Genomic DNA, 22972 nt, shown 5'->3' with positions numbered 1-22972 from the left:
AGCCACCGAGGTCTCTCTGCTTAATTGTTGTGTGCGCAGGAAAAAAGTGATTACGAGTCCCAGACGCAAGCTGCGATAGCAACCGAGTTTATTGCGGGAGATTAATTCCGGGGTTTTAATTGAAACTTCGGGAGCAGGGCAGGGAAACGTTGGCCAGGGCTGGCAGGAGAAGGAACGGCCCAGCCGTGCCCGCGGCCATCCCCAACCCCATTCCCGCTCCGAAGCGGCACTCGATGAAACCCCAATTAGCAGATTACTCGTCAGAGGACTCGTCCATTGGCTGAGCATCGCAGCCAGCATCCTAAAGCCCGAAATCTCCTAGCAACTCCCCTGCTTTGCCTCCCTCCACCGGGCCCTGCTTCCCCGGCCCCCCCTTTGGCGCACGCAGCACCCGGTGGCTCCGGAGACATCGGTGGGGGCCGGCAGGGATCTCACCCCCTGCACAAATCCTCAGTGATATGGGAAAGGTGCTGGTGCTGCATGGCTGGGCTGCACAAAATCCTCGGGTTTATGCTTTGATGGCAGAGGTTTGGTTTCTAAACCTGTATCGGAAGGCTTCGTCCTCCCACGTTGGAGACGCTGAGAAAAAAAAAATAAATCAGGGAACCCCAAATCGTGGCCAGACCTCGCAGCTCCTGCCCAGCCCCAGGAGGGGAAGGCAGCCCCCTGGCTTCAACACCAGGCGAATTCCAGCCCTTGGTGGGGAAGTGGATTAGCGGCAGCGAAGCGGCTCTGCTCCTAACCTCTCCGCAAATAAAAACGTCCTTGAAAGGGTAAAATCGCGGCAGGGCGCAGGGGGACGCCCAGGGCCAGGCTGGCTGTGAATCTCCTGCCCTCCCCGTTTCAGTCGGGATCATCAGTGCTTCCCAATCCGTTTATTTCGGGTTCAGAAGGCTGGAAACAAGGGCTGGAAAAATAGCATTTTGTTGGTTGGGAGTTAATATTTGATGTGGGGAAAAAGGGAAAAAAAAAAATAGATTTTTTTTTCTTAATGCCTTAATATTTACAGGCTGGGAAACGCGTCCACAGATCAGGGAGCGCTGAAAAGGATAAATCACTTCCCTTCCTTTAATGTGCTTTGTTGTGCTTTATCTAAAATACAGTCATAAAATTACCAAATTGAAATTTTAAATGGGGGGGGAAGGGGGAATATCTGGAGGGTTTGCTGCTGCTTCTGTTTTCTTATTGCCAAATAAAATACAATTAAAGCAACGTTTTATACGCCAGCCAGCTTAGCGAACACTGGCTTTCTGACGGCACTTTTTTTGTGTCAGCCAATGAAAATAAATGGTGCGGGATTACCAGCGAGCATCCCGCCTCTGGGGCTGGAGGGGGGATCGGGAGCAGCAGGCGTTTTGGGTACGAAACGGAGGGATTTGGGTCCCGCTCCAAGTGGAAATCTCCAGGGGTGTCCAGCCCGGAGCGATGCGCTGCCTCCCCAGGGCTCCCAGTCCTCACCAGCGCCTCCCAGTTCAGCCACTGGTGGGGGGGGACAAAGCCACACAGGGCTCCCAGTGACATCGGGGTGGCCCCAGCTTTTCCCCCAGGGTTTGTCCCCGCTCTCGGCTGAAATCCCTGTGGAAATGGGATCGGGCACCGCTCCCCAGGGGATGCGAAATCAGAGCCGGTGTGGGGCACCACAGAGTGGGATAAGGACACGGCAGATCACGTTATGGGGGTTATTTCCCCTGCTTTAAAGTCTAAGGTGTGACAACAGCTCCCGATTTGTCACGGAGCATCCTGCAGCAGCTCGTGTGGATGGCGAGGGCTGGGGGCTGTCGCCGAGTGCTCGCAGCTCATGGCGGTGACACCGGGCTGGGGGGGGTCATTTGGTGAACGAGGGGGCTCCGGTTCCTTCCCAGGGTTATGGGTTTAGCTGGGAATCTGTCTGGGGTGACCATCTGGTGGCATCTGTGCCGCTCAGCTGTCACCCCCCTCCTGGCAGCGGGGACACACGGGGTACCCCGTGGTATTGGGGTACAACGGGGATGCGCACGGGGCTCAGGACCATGGCACAGGGGGTAGGGGGCAGCCGTGCCAGGCACGTCCGTGGCTCCTGCCGCAGTGGGGACAGACGGACAGACGGACGGACGGATGGACAGATGGACAGGTGGGCTAGCATGGGGAGGCAGGGCAGGACGCACAGCTGAGCCTCCTTAGCAGACGAGGTGGCCTCAGGTGATGCCAACATCCCATTAAGGGGGTTTATCAAGGGAGGCCGCCCCTTTTAGCTGAGATGCTGCTTTTGGGCTGTGAGAGCCTCAGCTCCTGCTCGTTAATTAGTGAGGCTGCGGGGAGGTTTGTGCTGGTTGGCCTCAGCGAGCAGCCGTAATGTGATGGGTGATTAGGGACTCCCAAGCTCTTCTGTGGGGGTCGTTAAGCTACGGATGGACTCGGGCAGGGAAAGGGCATTTTTGGCTGTGCCCTAAAACCAGCTGGTCCTGCACTGCCCCTGCTCGTGGTCCTGATGTCCTGGGCCATCGGGAGGTGAGTGATGGGTGTGCGTGAGATGGAGAGCTGGCCAGGCTGAGAGAAGCTGGGAGGTTTCTCTTCTCTGTCTGGCAGGCGTGGAGAAAATCTGGGCACGGTCAGCCCCAGAAAGGGAGCGTGTCCCCATCCCATCCTCCTCTCGCCCCCTGAGACGCACAAATGCTACGGCAAGGCAGGGACCTGGCAAGAAATCAGCCAGGTTTTTGCCTCCCTTCTCCCTCCTCTCCTGCCTTGGCAAAACTTCCTGCAGTGCCGCAGCATCCTGCCACGGCGCGGTCTGCTTGGCATCGCCTGTGCTGTATTTATGGCAGCGTTAATTAAATACCCTCTGCAATCAGCGCCACGCACGACCCTGCTTCCCGAGACGAGGCTGGGCTGTGACGTGCCATCACCGAGCAGGAATGTGACTGCCGCCGTCCTGGGGAATCTCTAACGGAGATTTACTCATCCCAGGCCTCCCATTTCTCCGTTTCATGACATTTCGCAAAGTTCAGGTTTACAAAATAAGCCGCCACAACGAAGGGATGCTCCAGATGTTATTTACTCTCCATGCGCCACCTCCTGCTCGGTGGGGTCTTTGTCCCATTCCCTGTGGAGCCGAGGATGGGGTACCAGCCCAGGGCCACCACATCACCCCACTGCGAAGCCCCTGGTGCTGGAAATTCTCGCTCTGTGCCCACCTCGGTGTGCGCGGGGAGAAGCTGAGCTCTGCGCTGTGCTCCCTCTAATCCTACACCCATCACAGGGGGAAGGATGTGCTTGGAGCAGGAGGATGGAGCACGGTCCCGATGTCACCCTGGAGGATGCAGCACGGGGAGGTGGGGCTGCTGCCCCTCCAGTGGTGCCATTTGGGGTGCTGAGCCGCTCTGCTTTTAGGAGTAGACGAGGGCTAGAAGCTGGTGAGCTTTCTCCTCGGGGTATCTTGGGGTGCCAGAGCTTCCCAAGCTGCTCACAGCACCTGTTGGCATCCCGTACCCAAATCCTGGTGACCAAACCCTCTGTCCTCTTCCTCGGGATGGAGCTCACCACGGGAGCCTCGTACTCAGCTACGGGGAGGGCAGCTCCTCCTTTCTGGGGAAGGATCTGCTGGAACCCAAGCACTTGCCCGTGGTGTCCACCTCGTGGTGCCCAGCCCTTGATGTATCCCTCATCATCCCAGGCTGCCTCCTGGTGCCGGGGTCCCTCTGGAGGGGATGGAGCTGTTACAGGTCCCATGCTACAGAGCCATCTCTGCCCTCCAGGTGGTGGCACCAGGTCAGGGTGAAGCTTGTGCCCGTGTACAGGTGTCCCCTGAAGCCCTGCCACACTCACACCATCCCTGTCCTGGCTCTGTTTGGGGCCGTGGGAGGGACGGGGCCGCGGGGTCTCGCACACCTCGCTCCCAGCCCGGTGCCTGCCTTGTCAGGTCTGATCAGGAGGAGGATCAGTCGGCCCCGCGCGCTCTCTCCAGATTTAATTAACGGGCCTTTCATCTCTACCCTGAAGGAATCTGCTATCTTCTGTCTTCTTAATTAACGTTCATTAAGCAAATCAGAAGAACACTTTCTCCCCACCACCTCCATGGATCTTAACCCTTACGAGGTGCCAGGTCCGTGCCAGGGCAGGAGGCTCCTGGGCCGCGAGGCCAGCTCGGGTGGTGCCTGGACACAGGAGCCTTGGTCACCACGTCTCTACCTCGCTTGGACCAAAGAGAAAACCCTTCTGGGTGCAGAGGGCTTCAGCTGAGGTCAGGCCCTGCTCTACTGGGGGAAATGGGGAAATTCCCAGCTCTGGCTGCTCTTTTGGGCATCCCTGTCCGAGGCAGTCCATGTCCCAAATGACAAGGGGTTTCCCACAGCCTGCTTTAGCTCTTCATCCCAGCTGGGGTGAAGCTCTCCTGTGGGAAGGGGACACATCTGTGTGGTCGGGTTTTGTTGCCAGAAGTCACTGTCCAAACCTGGATGGCTTCATAGTGCAGGAAAGTTGGCTCCAGCATCTTGCTCTCAGGAAAAAAAAAAAAAGAGGTTATTTAGATCTGCTCCTGTTCCTGTGGCCTGAAGTTGGACGTGGTGGCTGTGGGGTGCCAAACCCACGCCGTGAGAGCCCCTCTCCAGCACCCAGCTGGCAGCCGGAGCGCACCTGGCGAGCCTCACCCATGCGGGCTGGTGGCAGAGATGCTCAGGGCGAGCACCAAGCTGCAAACCCTCTTTATTTTCTTCCCCAGAGCCCGGCAGTGGCTTTGCCATCGGCTCCCAGGCATCAAGGCAAGGCTCGGCGCTGGGAAATTCGCCCCCCCCCCGGCGGAGCTGTCAGGGCCGGGTCAATATATGTTAATGGGGCTTGGAAGCGGCGCTGCTGCCCGAGACCTCTGATTCACAGCTCCCCTCCGGTGCTTTCTCCCCGCAGCGCGCACGGAGAAGGAGAATAAAATAAATAAGAGTGGAAGGGAGAGGGAGGGAGCTTAAATTATAGATGAGGGCTAAGTTGCCCGTGTTTCTGTGGGCAGAGCGGGGGCAGTGGAGGGGTTCCCCTGCGCACCCCCTTTCTGCTAATGCACCCAGTGTGGAACGGGGCTGGTGCAGGGTGCAGGTGGTGCTGGTGCAAGCCTGAGTGAGGTTTCCCTGGCACAGGGTGTGTGTGCAATTGGTGTTCCTTGCTGAAGGGGTTCGGTGGCCATCTGGAGTCTGGTTTGGCCACCCCGTGGGGACGTGCCCTCGCCCTGGCAGCAGGCAGGGTGGGCCCCCACCTCTGGGTGCTGGTGTGGGGGCACTGGGTGGGTCACAGATTGGTGTGGGTGGGGAGCACAGGGGTGGTGCTGGGTCTGCTTCAAAGCCTTTCCCACACCTCCTCGTGGGTTTCAGGCTGGTGACCCTCCCAAACCTAAGGAAAAACCCCGTGTTGGGAGGGAATCCCCACGGGCTCACCCCCGGTGCTGAGAAACGGAGATGTTCAGCTCCATCTCAGCAGCCAAAGACCCAAACGCAGCCGTCCCCAAAGTGATGGGGTGGGGACGCACCAGCCAGAGGGGTCCTCAAGTGCCCAGCCCCACGGCCTGGGGACCAGGGTGGCGTGTGGGTTGCTCCCACCCCGCAGCCCAGCGTCGCATGCAAAGCTTTTGACATTCCCAGCAGCTTCCACAAGATGGACCTCGGAGCGAGAGGAGGTGCCGGGCATGGGGGGGAGCCTTGTCCCATCCCTTCCCATCCCATTTTGTCCCATCCCTCCTGCTCCCACCGTGCCAGCCGGAGGAGGCTCAGCGTCCTGCGAGGCGAGCCTGGGACATGGCACAACCCGGGGGGCTCTGCCTGCTGGCCCTACTGGGGCTGGGGTTTGGGGTGGGGGGCTCCCCAGCCTGCTACGACCCCCGGGGCCTGCCCCGTCGCTGCATGCCCGTTTTTGAGAACGCCGCTTTTGGCCGTGCCGCTTGGGCCACCAACACGTGCGGCTCGCCCCCCGAGGACTACTGCCAGCAGATGGGGGCTCGCCACGCCAGCCAGCTGTGCCAGCGCTGTGACGCCGCCGACCCCCGGCTGCACCACAACGCCTCCCTCCTCACCGACTTCCACAGCCAGGAGGAGAGCACCTGGTGGCAGAGCCAGTCCATGGCTTTCGGCATCCAGCACCCAAATTCCGTCAACATCACGCTGCGGCTGGGTAGGCGAGGGAAGAGGAGTTTGGGGACGGGGGGTGCTGAGCCCCCGGGTGCTGGGAGGTGGTGGTGGGAGGTGGTGGTGCTCCAACAGCCCGGTGCTGGTTTGGGGGGGGAGGTGGGATGCTCCACACCCCCGCTTTTTGGGGTGCGAGTTCCTCTTTGTAAAGACCGTGTATTTTTGTGGAGCGGGAGGCAGGCAGGTCCCCGTGCCCTCACCACTCACCTGGGAGCCTTCTGCGTTTTGGGTAAGCGCTGGGGTTCCCCATCATCCCAGCACATCACTGGGGGTGCCCCATATATCCTGGGGAAGTCACAGCTCTGCAAACACCACGCAGCCCCGGCAGGTTTCCCCAGCTGAGATCTGACCCCTCTGTTTTAAATATTGGGCAAGCCGCACGTTCAGGGGGTGCGTAAAGCCTATGGGATCATGCCTGGCATTTTAAAAAGTTTTTATCTTTTTTTTTTTAATTTTTTTTTTCCCCCTCTCTACATTTTGCTGCCATCTAAACTATCTTGGCTACCAGCCAGCTCTGTAAAATCTTCATTCTCTGCTGTCTCCTGCCATCTGCATGCTGAAGGGGGGTAGCGAGGGGCTGCAGCAGGAGCGGCACAAGCAAGGAACGGGGCCGGCCGAGCGCTGTGTGGGGTCGGGGGGTGGCGGCGGGTCGGTCTGTGCCCTGCGGTGACGCTGAGCTGCCCGGCTGGGTGGAGGTCACCCCGTTCCCAGCCCCCTGTGTGTGGGCAGACATCTGGTCTGTGTCCCAGGCTGGGCAGGGATCCCCACCGTGTGTGAGAAGTGAAGCTGGAGGAGCCGGCCCTGCTCCTGCGCACCCCGCAGGAGGGGACCTGCCAGTCCCTCAGCCAGGATGGGGTCACCCCAAAATTGGGTATGGGTGATCTGAATGCAGCTGGGACGGCCGAGCAAGCCCCTGGTGCCCCCAGGAGCCATCCCCAGGATGTCTGGGTGATCTTGCAGACACTGGTCCTGGCTCAGCACCCCGAAGCGTGCGGGCTCCTGGCACATTGTGCGCCCCAGACCCCAAGCTCAAGGCTCGCTTTCCAGCCTCTGCCTTCCCTCTGCCTCTTCTCAGCCCCTCTGTGGGCTGGCGGAGCCCTGGTGCACCCTCCACTCGTGTTCCCCATGGAGCCTTTTGTGGTCTCATATGAGGCCCTAATGCCGCACCGAGCTTGTCTTCAGCCCCCGCCAGCGCACCCTCTGCAAACAGACCTGGTGCCCCTTCTCCCTGTATGCCTCGTATATCTCTTTATGCTAAAAAGTGCCATTTTTGTGCCCAGCACATTGCTGTCTGACCTTTCCCAGTGCCGCTGGGCCCCATTCTTGTCCCAGCTGCAGACGATTTTCTCGTTGTTTTAATGCTTTCATTTGGGTTATGGAGGAAAAGCCCCAAAAGCTGTACCGAGCCCAGCCCCACACCCCTGGGACATGGCCCTGGACACATCCTCGCACCCATGGCTGCTGTGAGGGGTTTGTGACCCACGTGGCGTGTCCCCAGCAGCCCGTTTGTCCCACTCCGACGTGACCAGGCACCTTGTAGGGCCCCCAGCACCATTACCTGGGGAGCTTATTAAACAGGGTTTGGAATGAATTGGACGAGACGTGTGTTTACCTGTAGGCTGTTGATTGGCATTAATTAGATTATCCTCCCTTAAATCTCGCTTCTCGGCAAGGCTTCAGCTGTGCCGTTACGGTGCTCAGGCCTCCGAGCAGATCAATAACCTCAACTGCCTGTGGCTGTTGCGTTTCCCCTGGCAGGGAGGAACCCAAAATATCTGCAGGCTTGCGAAGGCAAAAGGCAGCAGAGCGCCTCGGGTGGCTCCTCGGCAGCTCCCCGAGTGTGGATGTTGGTTGTAGGTGTGCCTGGGGTAGGGAGCATCTTCGTGTCCGTGGCCCTGGTGTTGATTTTCTTACGGGATCTGAGCCTCCTGGAGCTGGGGCTGGGGGTGGCTGGGCGCACAAGGGGACGTGGCTGTTCCCTGAGCTCCTCTCCAAGCTCTCCCACCCCCAGCATTTCACCAGCTATAATTTCATCCTTAGAGGAGGCGAGCAACCACTTTGCTTGGAGATAAAGTAACTGAGAGGGGAACACGGGAGTCCTGGTGCCCATCCCCTCCCTTGGCCACCCGTGTCCCCATCCCATGGTGTCCCCATCCCACGGCGCGCCCAGCTCCGGGCTGTGCCCAACCTTCCCAAGCAGGAAAGTGACATCCAGCCTGCGGTCACGGGCTGTGTTTGGGATTTCTTGGGAGGAAGCGATCACAATTTGGCTGATTCAAGGGATTGTCTGGAGAAATCACGCGTTCAGCCAGGACAACTGCAGCGAGCTTTCTCCGCCCCAGCTCCAGACCCCGAGCTGGCCCCCCTGGCCCTCCCGTCCCCCTCCCTGCAGCGGGGCCGCCTGGGGCAGGGGCTGTTTATTGACACAGCTCCCAGCTCCGGCCCTCTCCCAGAGGAAAGTGCTCGGCGAGGTGACTGCCCCGACCCCTCTGTTTGGGTAGGCGTCCCCCGGGGCCGCGCTGTCTGGGAACCGGCGCCCGCTGGGGCTCCCCGCGGGGTCTGGGGCAGGGGGCACCCCACAACCATCAGCGAGACCAGGGCCTGGCAGGTTTGGGGAGAGGTGCAGGGGAGCAGAGAGGCAATGGGGTAGCCTGGCCGTGCTGTTCCATCCCCTTCCCAGCCGTGGTCACCTCCCTTTAATCCTGTGTCCCCCCGCATCCCTGATGGGAGGCAGCTGCTTTCCCCAGCGCCGGTAGCCGGGGCTGGCTTGGCTCCCCCACAGCCAAATCGCGGTACATATGCGACAGAATTCATATGGGCCCAATTAAAGGCTTGTTTTCCTAGTCCCGGAATAACCCCTCTAACATTCCCAACTCATTATCTTTTCAAATAAAGCCAAAACCTCGCAGCTAATTGTTTTGCACTGTCAGGAGCGGCGCTGTTATGGAGCAATCCAGTCTTTGAGCCGCTCCTTCATCTCTGGCAATTAAACGGTTCTGATGTTCGCTTTGGTATATTTTTCCCCCCTTTTGGTAAGACTTTCAAGTGATTTCAGAGCTGTGCCGGCCACTCTAGGGACTGGCATCCTCTCTTTGTCTTCAGCCCAGCAAAGCCAGCAGCAGTGCCAGACCCCGGCGTGCAGCTCCCTGGAGAGGGACCGGCCTTGACCCTCTCCGCCTCTCCATCCTGTCCCCAGTGCAGCTCTGGAGATGCTGACGAGTGCCGGGGGCCTGATTCTTCCCACCCAGCTGCTGGGCAGACCCCGGCTTTGCACCATCTCCTGGCCCACGCAACCTTCCCAAAGCCTCCACGCAGCGACCAGGAGGCTGCAGAGGGGGCGGGAGGAGATTTGGGGCTGGGCAGGATCAGGGCTGCATCGAGCAGAAGGTGGTGAAGGGCAGCTGGGCAGGAGGAAAGCAAATTCTGCCACTTTCTGCTGCATGGTGCAGCTCTTTGTGCCTCCGGAGATGCAGACGGGGAGGAAACGGGTGGGTTTCGGGTGGAAACGGCGATTGTAGGGGATGCGGGCTGGGGGTGTGCTCGCTGGGACCAGCACCATGGGGCCGTGCAACCCCTCTGGGTGCTCCCCTACCACTGCGGTGAGGAGAGGGGCACGGGACAGGGAACTGGGACGATTTTGCCCCTGTTCCTGGAGACCTTTGTGCCAACGGGGCAGGAGACGATGACGGTGCTTTGGGGGGGCGGGGGGGGTCTTTCCCTAGGCAAAGCTTACGAGATCACCTACGTGCGGCTCAAGTTCCACACCAGCCGCCCCGAGAGCTTCGCCATCTACAAGCGTGGCCGTGCCGACGGGCCCTGGGTGCCCTTCCAGTACTACAGCGCGTCCTGCCTCAAGACCTACGGCAAGCAGCCCAGGCACTACCTGAGGCCGGGCGAGGACGAGCAGGTGGCCTTCTGCACCGACGAATTCAGCGACATCTCCCCCCTGAGCGGGGGCAACGTGGCCTTCTCCACCCTCGAGGGCCGGCCCAGCGCCTACAATTTTGACGGGAGCCCCGCGCTGCAGGTGCTTGGGGTGGGAGAGGGGTGGGTGTAGGGTCACCGGGGTTTGGGGGGGGAGAATCCGTGTTGTTCTGTGCCCCCCGGATGGGAGGGGTGCTGGGTGAGACCTGGTTGGGGTGGGGAGCTGGTGGCCCCGACCCCTCTCCAAGACGCCTTCCCCATGTCCCCTGCAGGAGTGGGTGACCGTCACCGACCTGCTCATCTCCCTGAACCGCCTCAATACTTTTGGGGACGACATCTTCAAGGACCCCAAGGTGCTGCAGTCGTACTACTACGCCATCTCCGACTTCTCCGTCGGCGGCAGGTGAGGGGTGGCCAGGCGGGATGGGACAAGGCTGCAGGGTTGGAAACTGTCCCAGGAGCGTGTGTGGGGCTTGTGGCAGCTGCTCCCCAGCTCAGCCTTGTTTAATTGCATTTTTGGGGCAAATTATTTAGATGGGAACACAGATTCTCCATCTGCAAACTGGAGCTGGCAGTGCTGGCGAGTGCCTTTCCTTGGGCAGGGGGTTAGGAAATGGCCATCAGACACCACGCTCCACCCCGGTGCGAGCCGCCTGCCCCCAGGCAGCGAGGCCAGGGATGCTCCCAGCTGGCCGGGAGCCCTCTTTGCTTTCTGCCCCTCCTGGGCTCCAGCATCTGGAGCTGGTTAGCGTCCCGCATGGGCCACCCTCAGCGTGTGACCTCCCAGCTGGCCGGGCCGGCAGCACCTCAGGGACAAGGCGGGCGGCCTCGGTGCGAGCACAACCCGAGCTGTCACTGCCCCACGGCCCCAGCAGCGTGGGCAGTGCCCCACTGCATCCCGTACTGGTGCTCAGAGCAGCTCGTCCCCATGCTGGGGTCTTTTCACAGGTGTAAATGCAACGGCCACGCCAGCGAGTGCGCGCCGGACGAGACGGGACGGCTGGCGTGCGTGTGCCAGCACAACACGGCCGGCACCGACTGCGAGCGCTGCCAGCCCTTCTACCAGGACCGGCCCTGGGCTCGCGGCACCGCCGAGGCCGCCAACGAGTGTCTCCGTGAGTGGCACCGGGGGCTGCGCACAGGCTGGTGGCGTGGTTGCGCTGGGAAGGAAGCGCCTGCAGCGTTTTGCACGGCTGCTGCAACCAGGGAGGGTGGATTTGCACCCCAGGGCCCCCATTCACAGCATCACCCCAAGGACCCCGCAGCATTTTTTCACCCCATGATTGCAGCCATCAGCCCCAAGTGCGGTGCCGTGCCACGGTGCCACACTTTGAGCACCATCAATACCTCGTGCTGCTGCGCCGAGCATCCCCTCCACCCCAACCCACCCCCAGGGCTCATCCCCGTGGCCCTCGGGGTCCCAGCCTTTGCTGACCATCCCCTTCCTTGCCTTCCCCCCCAGCCTGTAACTGCAGTGGCCGCTCGGAGGAGTGCTTCTACGACCCGGAGCTGTTCCGGAGCAGCGGGCACGGGGGGCACTGCCGCCACTGCCGCGACAACACGGCCGGGCCCCGCTGCGAGCGCTGCCGGCAGAACCACTACCGCTGGGAGCCTCAGGCCGCCTGCCAGCCCTGCCACTGCCACCCCGCAGGTGTGTGGGGTGCTGCTGGGCACGGGGAAGGTGTGGGAGGGAAGGGTTTGGTTGGGGATGTCCCGTTGTGCTTGTCCCAGCGGTGTTGTACCACCGGGTTTGGGCAGGCTCAGCTCGGGGATGGGGTGGGACTCTGGAAAGGCTCAGGTAGGGGTTTATGCCCCGAGGAGTCAATGTGGCCATAATTCCCCATCTGCCCACTGCCCTGCAGGGATCTGTGCAGCTTCCAGATCATACAAAGCTGATTCCCCACACCCCCATCACCCCAAGAGGGTTAATCCACCCTACCCAGGGCAGGCTCCTCACCATAGCATGCGTCACCGAGCCTGGCCTCAGGAACAAGGTCCCCCTGTCGCCCCCCTGGGTCTCCCCTGATCTGGGGATCGCTCAGGCTGGCCGGGTCCCCGCAGGCTCCCTGCATCCCCAGTGTGACAGCTCGGGGACCTGCACCTGCAAGGCCAACGTGACGGGCTGGAAGTGCGAGCGCTGCAGGGACGGCTACCACAGCCTCAGCCAAGGGGGCTGCAGGTGAGGGGGAGCCCGGCCGTGGTTGGGGGGCACGGGATGGGATCGGGGATCGTCTCACGTCTTCATCTCACCCCATCCAGACCCTGCGCCTGCGACCCCGCTGGCAGCGTGGGCACCTGCGACCCCAACACGGGACACTGCGCCTGCAAGGAGAGGGTGGAGGGGCACCTCTGCAACAGGTCAGCACCGCGGCACGGGGGTGGGAGTGGGACCGTGGCCCCTTTCCAGGCTGGGGTCAGTGCAGAGTAGGGATCTTTGCTGCTGTGGGGCATCGCTGCTTCCCCAGCCCCTAAACACAGCCCCTTGCGGGGGGATTTGCAGTGGAAATCCTGTGGGGTCGCTCCTTATGGAGGCTGGGGGTGCATCCCTCTGGATCACTGGGACTGGGCTGACTTGGAGCTGCCACCACTGTGGTCCCCTGCCCCTGCCATATGTTTTGTCCCCATATCCAGGTGCCAGCCCGGCTGGTTTAACCTCCAGCCCCACAACCCCGCCGGCTGCACCAGCTGCTTCTGCTACGGCCACTCGGCTGTCTGCACAGCAGCGACCGGCTACGAGGTGACCCACGTGCGCTCCGACTTCAGCCGAGGTACCAGGGCAAAAAATGGGGGGCCCCAGCTCCACAAGGGCCCGGGCTTCTCAGGGCATTTCTCCATCCTGTTGTGCTCCTGGGGCTGGGCACAGCTGCTTTGGCACACTACAGGAACACCTTAAAAAAAAAATAAAAAATGGGTCAGATAGATAAAAATTAAAAGGACAGAACCCAGTGGGAACTTTTCCCCTTTCCCTCTCCTCTCCCTGCCTGCAGCCAGGATGGAGCAGGGGGGGGGATTTTCCCAGCCAGGGCTGTGCGTGGCTGCCGGAGCTGCGTGCGTGCGGGATGCTCAGGGAAACCCTGCCATCTGCCGCGCAGCACGGCGCGTGCAGCACGGGCACGCCTCGGCACCACCACCAGCACCTACGGGCACCTGCTGTGGGGTGCTTCACCCACACCCCAGTGCTGTGGGGACAGCGAGCCTTTATCCCGTTTGCAGTTAAGCCCCGCTGCCGGTTGCTGTCCTGCTGTCTTGCACAGCCTTGAAGAGGAGCCAGGCTTTGTGCCGCGTCTTCCCCGCTTCCTTCCTGCAGCAGTCTCGCCAGGCTGCTCGTTTAGGGACGGATTTTTCCAAACCTTGGGGCCAGGCTGCAGGGCTCGGTGCTGCCGGGTGGCAGCGATCGGTGCTCCCGTAGCTCCCCCAAACGCTCCCAAAGCTGCAGCTGGGCCGGATCAGCCGGAGGTTTCCTGTGCTGCGTGGAGGGGCCAGCAGCCCAGACAGGGGTGGTTTGATAATCCAGGGCAGCCCTCTTGATATCCGGGGGGGGAAACATCCAAGTGTTTGTCCCGGGGGTGCCAGAAATAAATAATCACCGGGAGTGGGGGAGAGTTGAACCCGTTTCCGAAGGGAACCAAGGTAACGCGATGACGGCCGCCTCGCTGTGCTTCCTGTGCTCTCCAGCCCACGGTAACTTCTGGACTGCAGCACAGGCAGGGGGGCAAAAGTTGAAAGATAACAATTTCCTCCGAATCTAAGAAAACAAACAGATGGGGAGGAGACAGCGAGGGCTGCCGTGAGAGCACAGAGCCCGAGCGGAGCAGGGTGCTGCAAAGCGCTGGCTCCTTACGAAACCCTGGGGAGGTTCAGGGGCAGGGATGGAGCCCCGAAAAGCAGCACCCTGGGGTGCTGGGCACACGGGGGGTTTCACCACTCCCTTTTGCCCCTGCACCACCGCTGTGCTCTTCCTGCAGGGCTGGAGGGCTGGGCGGCAGCAGCGGGTGCCGTGGCCGTGCCTCTGCGCTGGGCTGCTGGGGAGGTGAGCGCCGAGTGGGATGGAGAGGAGCCGCTGGATTTTCTTGCACCAGGTACGTGCTGGGCTCCTGGGGTCCTGCTCTGCTGCTGGGCCCCCCCGGTTCTCTCGTGAGACAACCTACTGCTGAACTGGGTGGGTTGGAGCTGGCCCTGCTGCAGGAGGGCGACCAGGCTTCACCTCCTGTTGATTCTGGTGGGAACAGAACCGTGCCAGGGGCTCCTGAACTGTTCCCACCCGGCATCATGGGCACGTCGCGGGTACATCCACATGGGTACATCCACGCCCTTCAGATTTTCCTCCTCTTTCCTCTTGCAGAGAAGTTTCTGCAGAACCAGCACCTCAGCTACGGGCAGCCCCTGACCCTGCTGCTGGGAGCAGAGGGGAACGGGACTGGGACAGAGAGCAGGGTGCCCCAGCTCCGCGTCCAGCTGGTGCTGGAGGGCGAGGGGATGGAGGTCACCATGTCCAGCAGCGAGAGCCAGCCACGGGATGGAAAGCAGGCTGTCACCTTCAGGTACCTGTCGTGGTGCTTTGGGGATTCTCGGGTGACTTAGGGGACACTTGGGGATCTTGCCAGGGCTACCTTGTGCTGGGGGTTCAGCTCCGCTCCCAGACCCCCTGGGGGTTTCACCGTGTGCCCCATCAGTGGGGGAGCTGAGCTGTCCTGTGGGGGGAAGCTGTCCCTCTGGCTGTCCTTCCTCCCACACTCCTCTCCAACAGGCTACATGAGGCTGAGGAGGGCACGGAGCCTTCGCTGTCGGCCTTCAGCTTCCAGCGCCTGCTCTCCAACCTGAGCGCCCTCCGCCTCCGCGTGAGCACCGGGCCAGGTGGGTGGCTCCTTGGGTGTCCTGTGGGGACTGGGATGGTCTGGGGACAGCAGAACAGCACTGAAACAGGGACAAGAGGCACCCACAGGGATATTTTGGGGTCTCCCGTGGGAGTCTGGAGTATTTCTATGCAGGATGGAGAGACGGGGCTGGGGCTGTGCCATCCTGGCCTCACGCTGCTGTCCCCTCTCGCAGGCAGGCTGGTGCTGAGCGAGGTGCGGCTCACGTCGGCTCGCCCCGGGCCGGGTGTGCAGGCAGGCTGGGTGGAGGAGTGTGCGTGTCCCCCGGGATACAGCGGGCAGTTCTGCCAGTCCTGCGCTCCCGGCTTCAAGCGGGACGTCCCCTTCGGTGGCCCCTTCGTCGCCTGCGTGCCCTGCGCCTGCAACCAGCACGGGGACTGCGAGCCCCGCTCAGGTGCGCACCCCCAGCCCCTCTGCCCCATATCGTGAGATGTACGGGTAACAAATCCTTGTCTCTGCTTATTCTGAGGGATGCTGGAGACTATCCTGGAGGTCACCATGGCCGAAATTTGCAAGCTGAATTGCTCTCCTGCCAGCAACGTGGATGGCTTTAGTCAGGGGAGGGGAGGATTGTCCTGGAGCTGGAGGTGGCCACACGAATCCGGCACCAGCCTCGCTGCGTGGCACACATGGCCTCATGGCCCTGCTGGTCGTCAGCTCTGGGGAAATGCAGATCAGAGGCTCATGAAATGCTGCCCTGCTGCCTGTCCATCCCTGCAGGAAGCAGCAACTGAGATCGGTGCTGGGAAGAGCTTGGAAAGGAGACGTTTGGTACCCGGACAGGGCCCCTGGCCCAGGCGCCCTCGCTGGCAGGCTCGCTGCGGAAAGGAACAACAATAGCTTATGGCTGGGATGGGAAGGGCTGCAAGAGGCGTTTTCTTCAGCAAGTGCCTCTGCCCTGCCAGTGGAAACACAGCAGCGGGGCTGCAAATTCGCCCCTTGTCCGGACTGGGGCTGGCACCGCCAGCTGCACAGTGCCTGGGGACAGGGCCAGACCTTTGATGTCCCAGCCCTTGTGCTGCCAGCCCGAGCCAGCCTCCACACTTCCCTTTGCTGTTTTTTTCCACTCCTTTCCGCCACCCACTTTTCCTTTCTTTTCCATTGCCCGGCTCCTCCCAAATGTGGGGAAAATGGAGAAATGCCCGTTCCCTCCCGCACCACCCGCCTGGTACGACCCAACCCCTCCTGCTCCTCTTCTCCCTCTCCAGTAAGCAAAGCAGCTGCTTGGAGGTGGCGAGTCCTTGAGCATCCTTCCTCCTTCTCCTCCTCCTCCTCCCAGCTGACTTGGGATGGCCGTGACTCACCGGCTCGGCTCGCAAGGAGACGCTCGCTCCCTGCTGGGTCGCAGCCGCCTGCTGGTGTTTTCCATGAGAGGGGCCGCGCGGGCTGGAAGCAGGGCTGCTCGTCGCTGAGAAATGTGGTGTCGATTATTGCAGGCGCCAGCAGACTCTGTGCACGGTGGCGGGGCTTTCTGCGCTCCCCCTCATCCCCTACAAACCATCCTCCCCCAGAGCAAGGACTGGGCAGAGAGGGGAAAACGTTCTGAGTTTGGTTGGGAACACACAATCCCCGTGTGGCCCTTTGCCTGGAGCTGCGCGTCCCTCCAGCACCCACCTCTCCCTTTTTCCTCCTCGCAGGGCAGTGCCGGTGCCTGCACAACACAGAGGGGCCCTCCTGCGAGCGCTGCAGCCCCGGGTTTTATGGCAACCCCTTCGTGGGGCGCTCCGATGACTGCAAGCCCTGCCCGTGCCCCGACCGCTCGCCCTGCACCGAGGTGCCCGGCAGCGGGGAGGTGGTGTGCACCCACTGCCCCCCGGGGCAGAGAGGTGAGCCCGGGGTGGGCCAGGGGGGCTGCGGGCAGCCCTGCTCCCTCCCCATATTATTAGTGGGACCCTCCCACTAATTATTTTTCCACCTTCCCTAGGGAAACGCTGCGAGCTGTGCGACGATGGGTTTTTCGGGGACCCCTTGGGGCAGAGGGGCCCCGTGCATCCCTGCACCCCCTGCCAGTGTCACGGGAACGTGGACCCCAACGCCGTGGGGAACTGCGACACCGAGTCCGGCCGGTGCCTGCGCTGCCTGCACAACACGACGGGCGAGCACTGCCAGGAGTGTCAGCCGGGCTTCTACGGGGACGCGCTGGCCCCTAGCCCCGCCGGGAAGTGTGCGCGTACGTATGGCTTGGTCCTGCTCCCCCCCATCCCACCCCCAGCAGGGCAGGCAGAGGGGGTGCCCACTGGGCTTAGGGGCTGATGGATGGACCAGGTTGGCCCCAAAAGCTCAGGAATGGCTTTTTGTCCCCTCTCTCCACTGCCATCCTCATTCCCCGCAGACATCCTGCTCTGCAGGGGCTCAGCCCCAAAGCCCTATTTGATGAAGGGATGTGGCCCCCTACAGCACAGGGGGCTCGTCCCCCAGCCCCTATTCCTGCTGTCTCACCCGACAGCCCCTTATTGGGATGTAAGCAGTGTTTTATCTCCCGTAGCTTGCGATTGCAACCCCAATGGCTCAGCCCCGGGGCCGGAGGGCTGCGATCCCAGCACGGGCCAGTGCCGCTGCCTCCCGCACGTGACGGGCAGGACCTGCGGGCTCTGCCAGCCCGGCTACTATGGGCTGCAACCCACCGTGGGCTGCAAGAGGTGCGTGTGGGGCACGACAAAAGGGGCAGCAGGGGCTCCTGCTCTTGCTCCTTGCTGCCTGCTCATCGCTCTCCGCTCCTCGGTGCCAGCTGCGAGTGCCACCCGGCGGGGTCGCGGGACAGCGGGTGCCACGCGCTGACGGGGCAGTGCTCCTGCCAGCCGGGTGTCACGGGGCTGCGCTGCGACAGATGCGACCACGGCTTCTTCGGATTCTCTGCCAAGGGCTGCCGAGGTAACCGGAACAGGGGACACCACCTCGGTCCCAAAATTGGGGCTGGCAGCCGCAGTGTGATGCCTTCCTGTCACCGTTGCAGCCTGCAACTGCTCCCCGCTGGGCTCCGTCACGCCGCAGTGCCACGAGAACAGCACCTGCGTCTGCCGCCCCGGCTTTGTGGGTTACAAGTGCGAGCAGTGCCAGGCCAACTTCTTCCCCGACCCGCCGAGCTCCCGCTGCCTGCCGTGCCCCTCCTGCTACGGGCTGGTGAAGGACGGGGTACGGCCCGCGCCCTGCCGAGGCGGTGAGGTGCCCCGGTCCCCGTGCCGTGTCACCGTGCCCCACATCTCGCCCACAGGCTGACCGGCTGAAGGCGAAGCTGCAGGAGATGGAGGAACGGCTGCAGACCCCAGGCTGTGATGTCCCCTCGGGGCAGTCCCTGGTGCTGGGTGATGCGCCCCGGGGAGACGGGCTGCCCGGCAGGCACCTCCTGCAAGGTATGGGGCAGCACCTGCCACCAGCACGGGGGCAGCAGAAAGCCTCCTGTCACCCCTGCAGGGACGCTGTGCCCCTGGGGGGGTTGCCCAGGAGGGGCTCTTTTCCCTTTTTATCAGAGGGGGTGCTCAGGCTCAGGGTGGAGATGCCGCATGCAGGCACCCAAAAGTTCCATGCACTGCCCGCAGGTGCCCGGGCCGTGCTCTCCATGCAGGTGGGGCGGCTGGCGGGGGTGCTGAGCACCGCACGGGGCCGTCTCAGCAATGCCAGCCAGGCCAGCGGCTGCTCCGACCACAGACACCCCAAAACGTGCGTCCTGCTGTCAGAGATCGGGGCCGTGCTGCAGTCAGCGCAGCGGGAGGTGCTGCACGCTGCCGACACCCTGGCTGCCACGGTGCGGGGTTCGGGAGGCTCCGGGGACTGGTGGCTGGGCTGGGGTGGGATGCCAGTGGCACAGGAGGGGTGAGAGGGGAAGCCTGGGGTCCCCGTGAGTGTAGCCTCGGGGTCTCACTGCTTCTCCTTGCGTTTGAAGGAGATTCCCCAGGAAATCCCCCCGCAGCCCACCAACTGGAGCCGCCTGGCGCTGGAGGCACGGGCACTGGCTGAGAGGTACGGGGGCATCCTGCACCATGGCACTGCAAGCCTGGCGCTGTGATGCTGGCACACAGAGGAGGCTGCCTGCCTGGCTGGGGGATGTGGGGTGGCCTCTCCTCCCCAGAGGACACCTCTCTGGGTGCCCTTCTCCCTGCAGGCACAGGGATGCGATGGCACAGGTGGAGGCGATGGTCGGGAGAGCGCTGAATGTGTCCAAAGCCAGCCACGAGCTCCTGCAGGGCCTGCTGGAAGGGAGAGCGGCGTGGGAAGCACAGCGTGAGCTGGAGGCCGGGTGAGGGCTGGCAGCAGGACACCACAGCCCCTTGCCCGTCAGGGGCAGGAGGACTTGGTCGTGGCGGCACTCTGTGCTGGGGGTGTTTCAGGCCCTTTCCCCCATGCCCAGATCCCAAGCAGCCACCGGTGCCTTTGAAATGCTGCAGGGCCCCATCCTGTCCCCATAGGTACGAGGAAATCCAGCGGGCGCAGGAGGAGCTGGGCACTGGCATGGTGGAGGTGGCAGCGGAGGCCAGGAGGGCTCTTGCCACCATCCAGCAGGCAAACGCGGACATGGCCGAGAAGCTCCTGCAGGCAGCTGCTCCAGGGCAGGTGAGCAGCACCCAGCTCCCACCGGGGAGCAGCTCAAGGCTCCTGCTTGTATCCCTGCCTAATTCTTCCTCCCGGGCTGGGAGATGCCCTCATGGAGCCGATGGGACCTGTCGCCTCGCAGCAGGCACTGATGGCACAGGTTGGAGCCCTGGTGCAGGACCTGGGGGTGCTGGAGCAGGCGGTGGGCACGCAGGAGCTGTCGGCGCAGCGAGCCATCGCGGCGTCCCGCACCCTGGCAGCTGGGCTGCGCCGGGACCTGCAGGGGACTCGTGGCTTCACGCAGGTAATCGCTGCTCACCCGCGGGGGATGTCCTCGTGAAATAAGCCATGGGGACCCCCTGTGCCAGGGGGGGCTGTGGGCACGCAGGGTGCATCCCTCTGCTGCCTCCCACCCGGGGAACGGGGGCTGGGGAGCCCCAGCCCCTCTGCTGCAGCAGTGGGTGTTTTGGGACCCATAAAGAGCTGGGCGCAGCTCTTTGTCCCTTCCCCAACCTCATTTGTGTCTCCAGCTGCGGGACCGAGCTGGCTCTGCCCGCAGCCTGGCCACCTCGGCAGTGTCACGAGGGAAAGCTGCGCTCTCCGGCACGGAGTCCCTCCTGGCCAGCTTGGAAGGTAAAAGGCTCCTGCCAGAGCACCCCTGGTCACAGCCTGGCTCTTGCTGTGCTGGGAGCCCGAGGAGAGAAAGGGCTGGATCAGTGATGGGGTCGGGGTGTTCCCTGCAGGCATGAGGAAGGTGCTGGGGCATCGGAAGGGCCAGGCTGCCCTGAGCAGGAGGATGGCGCATGTGCGGGACAGGACGATGGTGGAGGCCCAGAAGAAGATCAAACAGGCAGAGAAAATGCTGGGAAACTCCTTGTCTGTCTCCACCGCAGCCAAGGGGACAGCTGGGGAGGCCAAGCAAGTCGCTGGGGAGAGCGCTAAGGTCTGAGCGGAGGGATGTGAATGCGGGGAGCAGGACCCCCTGGGTGTCCCCAGGTGACTGTCCCCATCTCTGTCCCTTTGCAGAGGGCACAGGTTGTGCTGCGGGGCAGCAAGCAGGCTCACAAGCACACCGTGCAGCTCGCCATGCGTGCCAATGAAACCCAGCGGGAGCTCGCCCGGCAGGAGCGCATGGCTGAGGAGCTCAGGGGGGGCCTGGAGGAAGCAGAGCAGGTGAGCCAGGTCCCCTGGGGCTGGCTGTGTCCTCCTGTCTCCAGCCAAAGCCAGGAGGGGTTTGTCTGCAGCCCAGAGAATCGGGATCAACAAAGCGTGGGGAACGCCTTGGGGCTGTTTCTGGGATCTGGCTAAGGGTTATCTGTACCCCTGATCCTGGTGTCTGTGTTGTAAGGTGGGGACAGAGGTGAGTGAAATGGCCAAAAGCCTCCAGGAAGCCCGGAGCTCGCTGATGAAGGACATCAAGACCCTGAACGACCTGCTGAGCAGCCTCGGTGAGACCCTGCGCGAGCGGGTTTGGGCCCCCTGTTGGGCTTGGGGACAGCACTGTCCATCTGTGCTGGATGCTCCACGCTGGAGATAGCTCTGGGTTTTGGCAAAGCTTCTTCAGGGGTCGTGTCAGAGAAAGCCCTTGTGCAGAGCAAACCAGGGGTTGCTGAGCAAAGCAGGATCAGAGCAAAGTGCTCGTGCCTGGTGTGGGGATGCTGATCTCCCTTGGCATCTCCAGGAGGAGCAGGCAGGCTTAAAGGGTGGAAAGCATCACACACACGTAAAGGAAAGATGTGCTTGGGCCCTGCCTGGAGCCACAAACCAATTTTTTTTTAACCTGTGATCACTGGAAGCCGCCCTACCTCCATGCCCCGCTGCACCCACTCCCTTCCACCTGCCTCCTGCCAAGGGTCAGATCCCTTGGAGCAGGACCAGCCCCTCTCCTGCCCAGCTCTCTGCCTCTCACCCGCATCCTTCCCCTCATCCAGGCGACCTGGAGCAGGGCACACAGGTGGAGGCGGCGCTGGGAGCAGGGAGGCTGCAGCTGGAGAAGCTGCGGCTGCGCCTGGCCGCGCCGGGAGCCCTGGCCCAGCGGCTGAGCCGGCTGCAGCAGGAGGCGGCGCAGCAGCAGGAGAAGATCCAAGCCTTCGAGAGCGACTTGGCCGAGATCCGGGCTGACAAGAAGAACCTGGAGGACATTTTGCGGAGCCTCCCCGAGGGCTGCTCCGAGTGGCAGTGACAGGGCGCTGGCTGCTGCCCCGACACCCCCCCCCCCCGGTCACCTCTGTGCCCCCCTGCAATAGGGACTGGCAGAGCAAAGGACACCTGCCCTCACCAGCATCGCTCCCTCCTGCTGCTCTGCATGTTGCCCTCGGTACAATATCACCCCCGGGTACTCACCCACACTGGTTCAGTCTCAGCATCCCGAGTGATCCTCAGCATCCTGAGCTCTCGGGAGGGCACACAGCTTGCTGGCTTCCCCAGAGCAGGGAGCTCACAGCAGGGAGAGCAAAAGTGGGGCTGAGCAGAAGCAAAGCCGGGCCCTTAACCTGGCAGATGGGGGCATCCTCTGCCTGTTGCATCCTGCTGTTGGTGCCGGATGGGGAGCAGCTGGACACGGCCAGTGCCTGCTGGTGTCCCTCCCACTGCATGGCACGGAGGTCAGTGGCTGTGTTGCCTGTAAAGGAAAGGCATCCGGGTGGTTCACCCTGCCATGCGTGGGCTGCTCGATGGGACTGGGCAGGCAGTGGAGCTAGGTTCAGCTCCCCCCCCTTGCACTGGTGGTGCTGGCACAGCAAAGTCACGCCTGTAAGGTCAGAAGCGAGTCCCCCGGCTGGAGCACAGTTCACTTTTTAACTCGCTTTACCTGTGCTCTTCCACTCACGGTGCTGGAAACCAGGCTTGCTAAAGTCTTGTGTAACGCTCTTTGTAAAACCGCTGCCACAGACCTTCTCTCTGTGCCATCTCCTGTGGGTCCAGGGCTCTGGAAGGGATTTTCCTACCCGAGCAAACCTATCTCCCTCCTACCTGCACAAAAGCTGAGTTGGGGTGCCCGAGCTGCAGGAGGGCAGTGGTGGGGGCTCCTCTCCTACAGCCCGCTGCCAGCTCTGCAAAAGCAAAGCCAGGAGGCAGCGAGAGCAGCGTGAGGCGGCTGGGCCGAGAGGCAGGGAGCCGCAGCCGCTCACCACCTCCCTGGGAAGACAATTACACGCCATGATCATCACACACAACAGAAATGTCAAGCCTCTGCCTCGCGCCTGCTGCTGAAAACGCAGCATCCTCCCTCCTGCTCTTCCTGGAACTGATTTTTTTTTTTAATTTTTTTTTTTTATTTATTTTTTTATTTTTTTAGCTGGTGACGCCTGCCTAGAGCTGTATCCGCTAAAAATCCCGAATATAGCACACAGCTGCCCATCCACCTGCGTGTGAGACAGCGGGAGGACTGCAGGCTGGGCCCGTGCTGGCTTTCAGCGCAGCTGAGCTGGGGTGCTGGGGCTCCTGAAGCACTGGGTTGCCCCCAGTTGGGCTTCTCAGACAACAGCTTATTTATTTTATTTATTTATTTAT

At 62.2% G+C, this 22972-nt stretch overlaps 1 protein-coding gene across 2 annotated transcripts; it reads left to right on the top strand.

Annotated features, from left to right (window-relative positions):
* Positions 1–5672: 5672 nt before the first annotated feature.
* LAMC3 (laminin subunit gamma 3) lies at positions 5673–22352 on the top strand. 2 transcript variants are annotated; one of them, XM_072025153.1, is made up of 28 exons: positions 5673–6123; positions 9860–10164; positions 10334–10464; positions 11010–11176; positions 11524–11712; positions 12123–12240; positions 12321–12419; positions 12693–12829; positions 14027–14140; positions 14404–14602; positions 14809–14915; positions 15111–15329; positions 16573–16761; positions 16860–17105; positions 17421–17574; positions 17664–17806; positions 17889–18067; positions 18147–18285; positions 18472–18677; positions 18816–18892; positions 19035–19169; positions 19339–19483; positions 19608–19766; positions 19993–20095; positions 20206–20405; positions 20489–20635; positions 20811–20910; positions 21394–22352. In XM_072025153.1, the coding sequence occupies exons 1-28, from the start codon at positions 5751–5753 to the stop codon at positions 21642–21644; spliced, it is 4731 nt and encodes a 1576-aa protein (XP_071881254.1). In that variant the 5' UTR covers positions 5673–5750; the 3' UTR covers positions 21645–22352. The 2 variants fall into 2 exon arrangements, with proteins under 2 accessions (XP_071881254.1, XP_071881255.1); XM_072025154.1 differs by having other exon boundaries at positions 5675–6123; positions 19605–19766.
* The last annotated feature ends 620 nt before the right edge of the window (positions 22353–22972 follow it).

Source organism: Anas platyrhynchos, chromosome 18 (genome assembly GCF_047663525.1).
Source record: "Anas platyrhynchos isolate ZD024472 breed Pekin duck chromosome 18, IASCAAS_PekinDuck_T2T, whole genome shotgun sequence".
In the NCBI taxonomy this organism is placed as follows: Eukaryota; Metazoa; Chordata; class Aves; order Anseriformes; family Anatidae; genus Anas; species Anas platyrhynchos.
This window is presented reverse-complemented; position numbering and strand designations above follow the sequence as displayed.

What these genes read in the sequence shown, in the direction of transcription:
- LAMC3 (XM_072025154.1), top strand. Translation starts at nt 5,751, where the DNA reads ATGGCACAACCCGGGGGGCTCTGCCTGCTGGCCCTACTGGGGCTGGGG. An exon ending in GCGCTCCGACTTCAGCCGAG is followed by an intron (nt 12,830 to 14,026) that starts GTACCAGGGCAA and finishes CTCTTCCTGCAG; the next exon opens with GGCTGGAGGGCTGGGCGGCA. An exon ending in GGACTCGTGGCTTCACGCAG is followed by an intron (nt 19,767 to 19,992) that starts GTAATCGCTGCT and finishes TTGTGTCTCCAG; the next exon opens with CTGCGGGACCGAGCTGGCTC.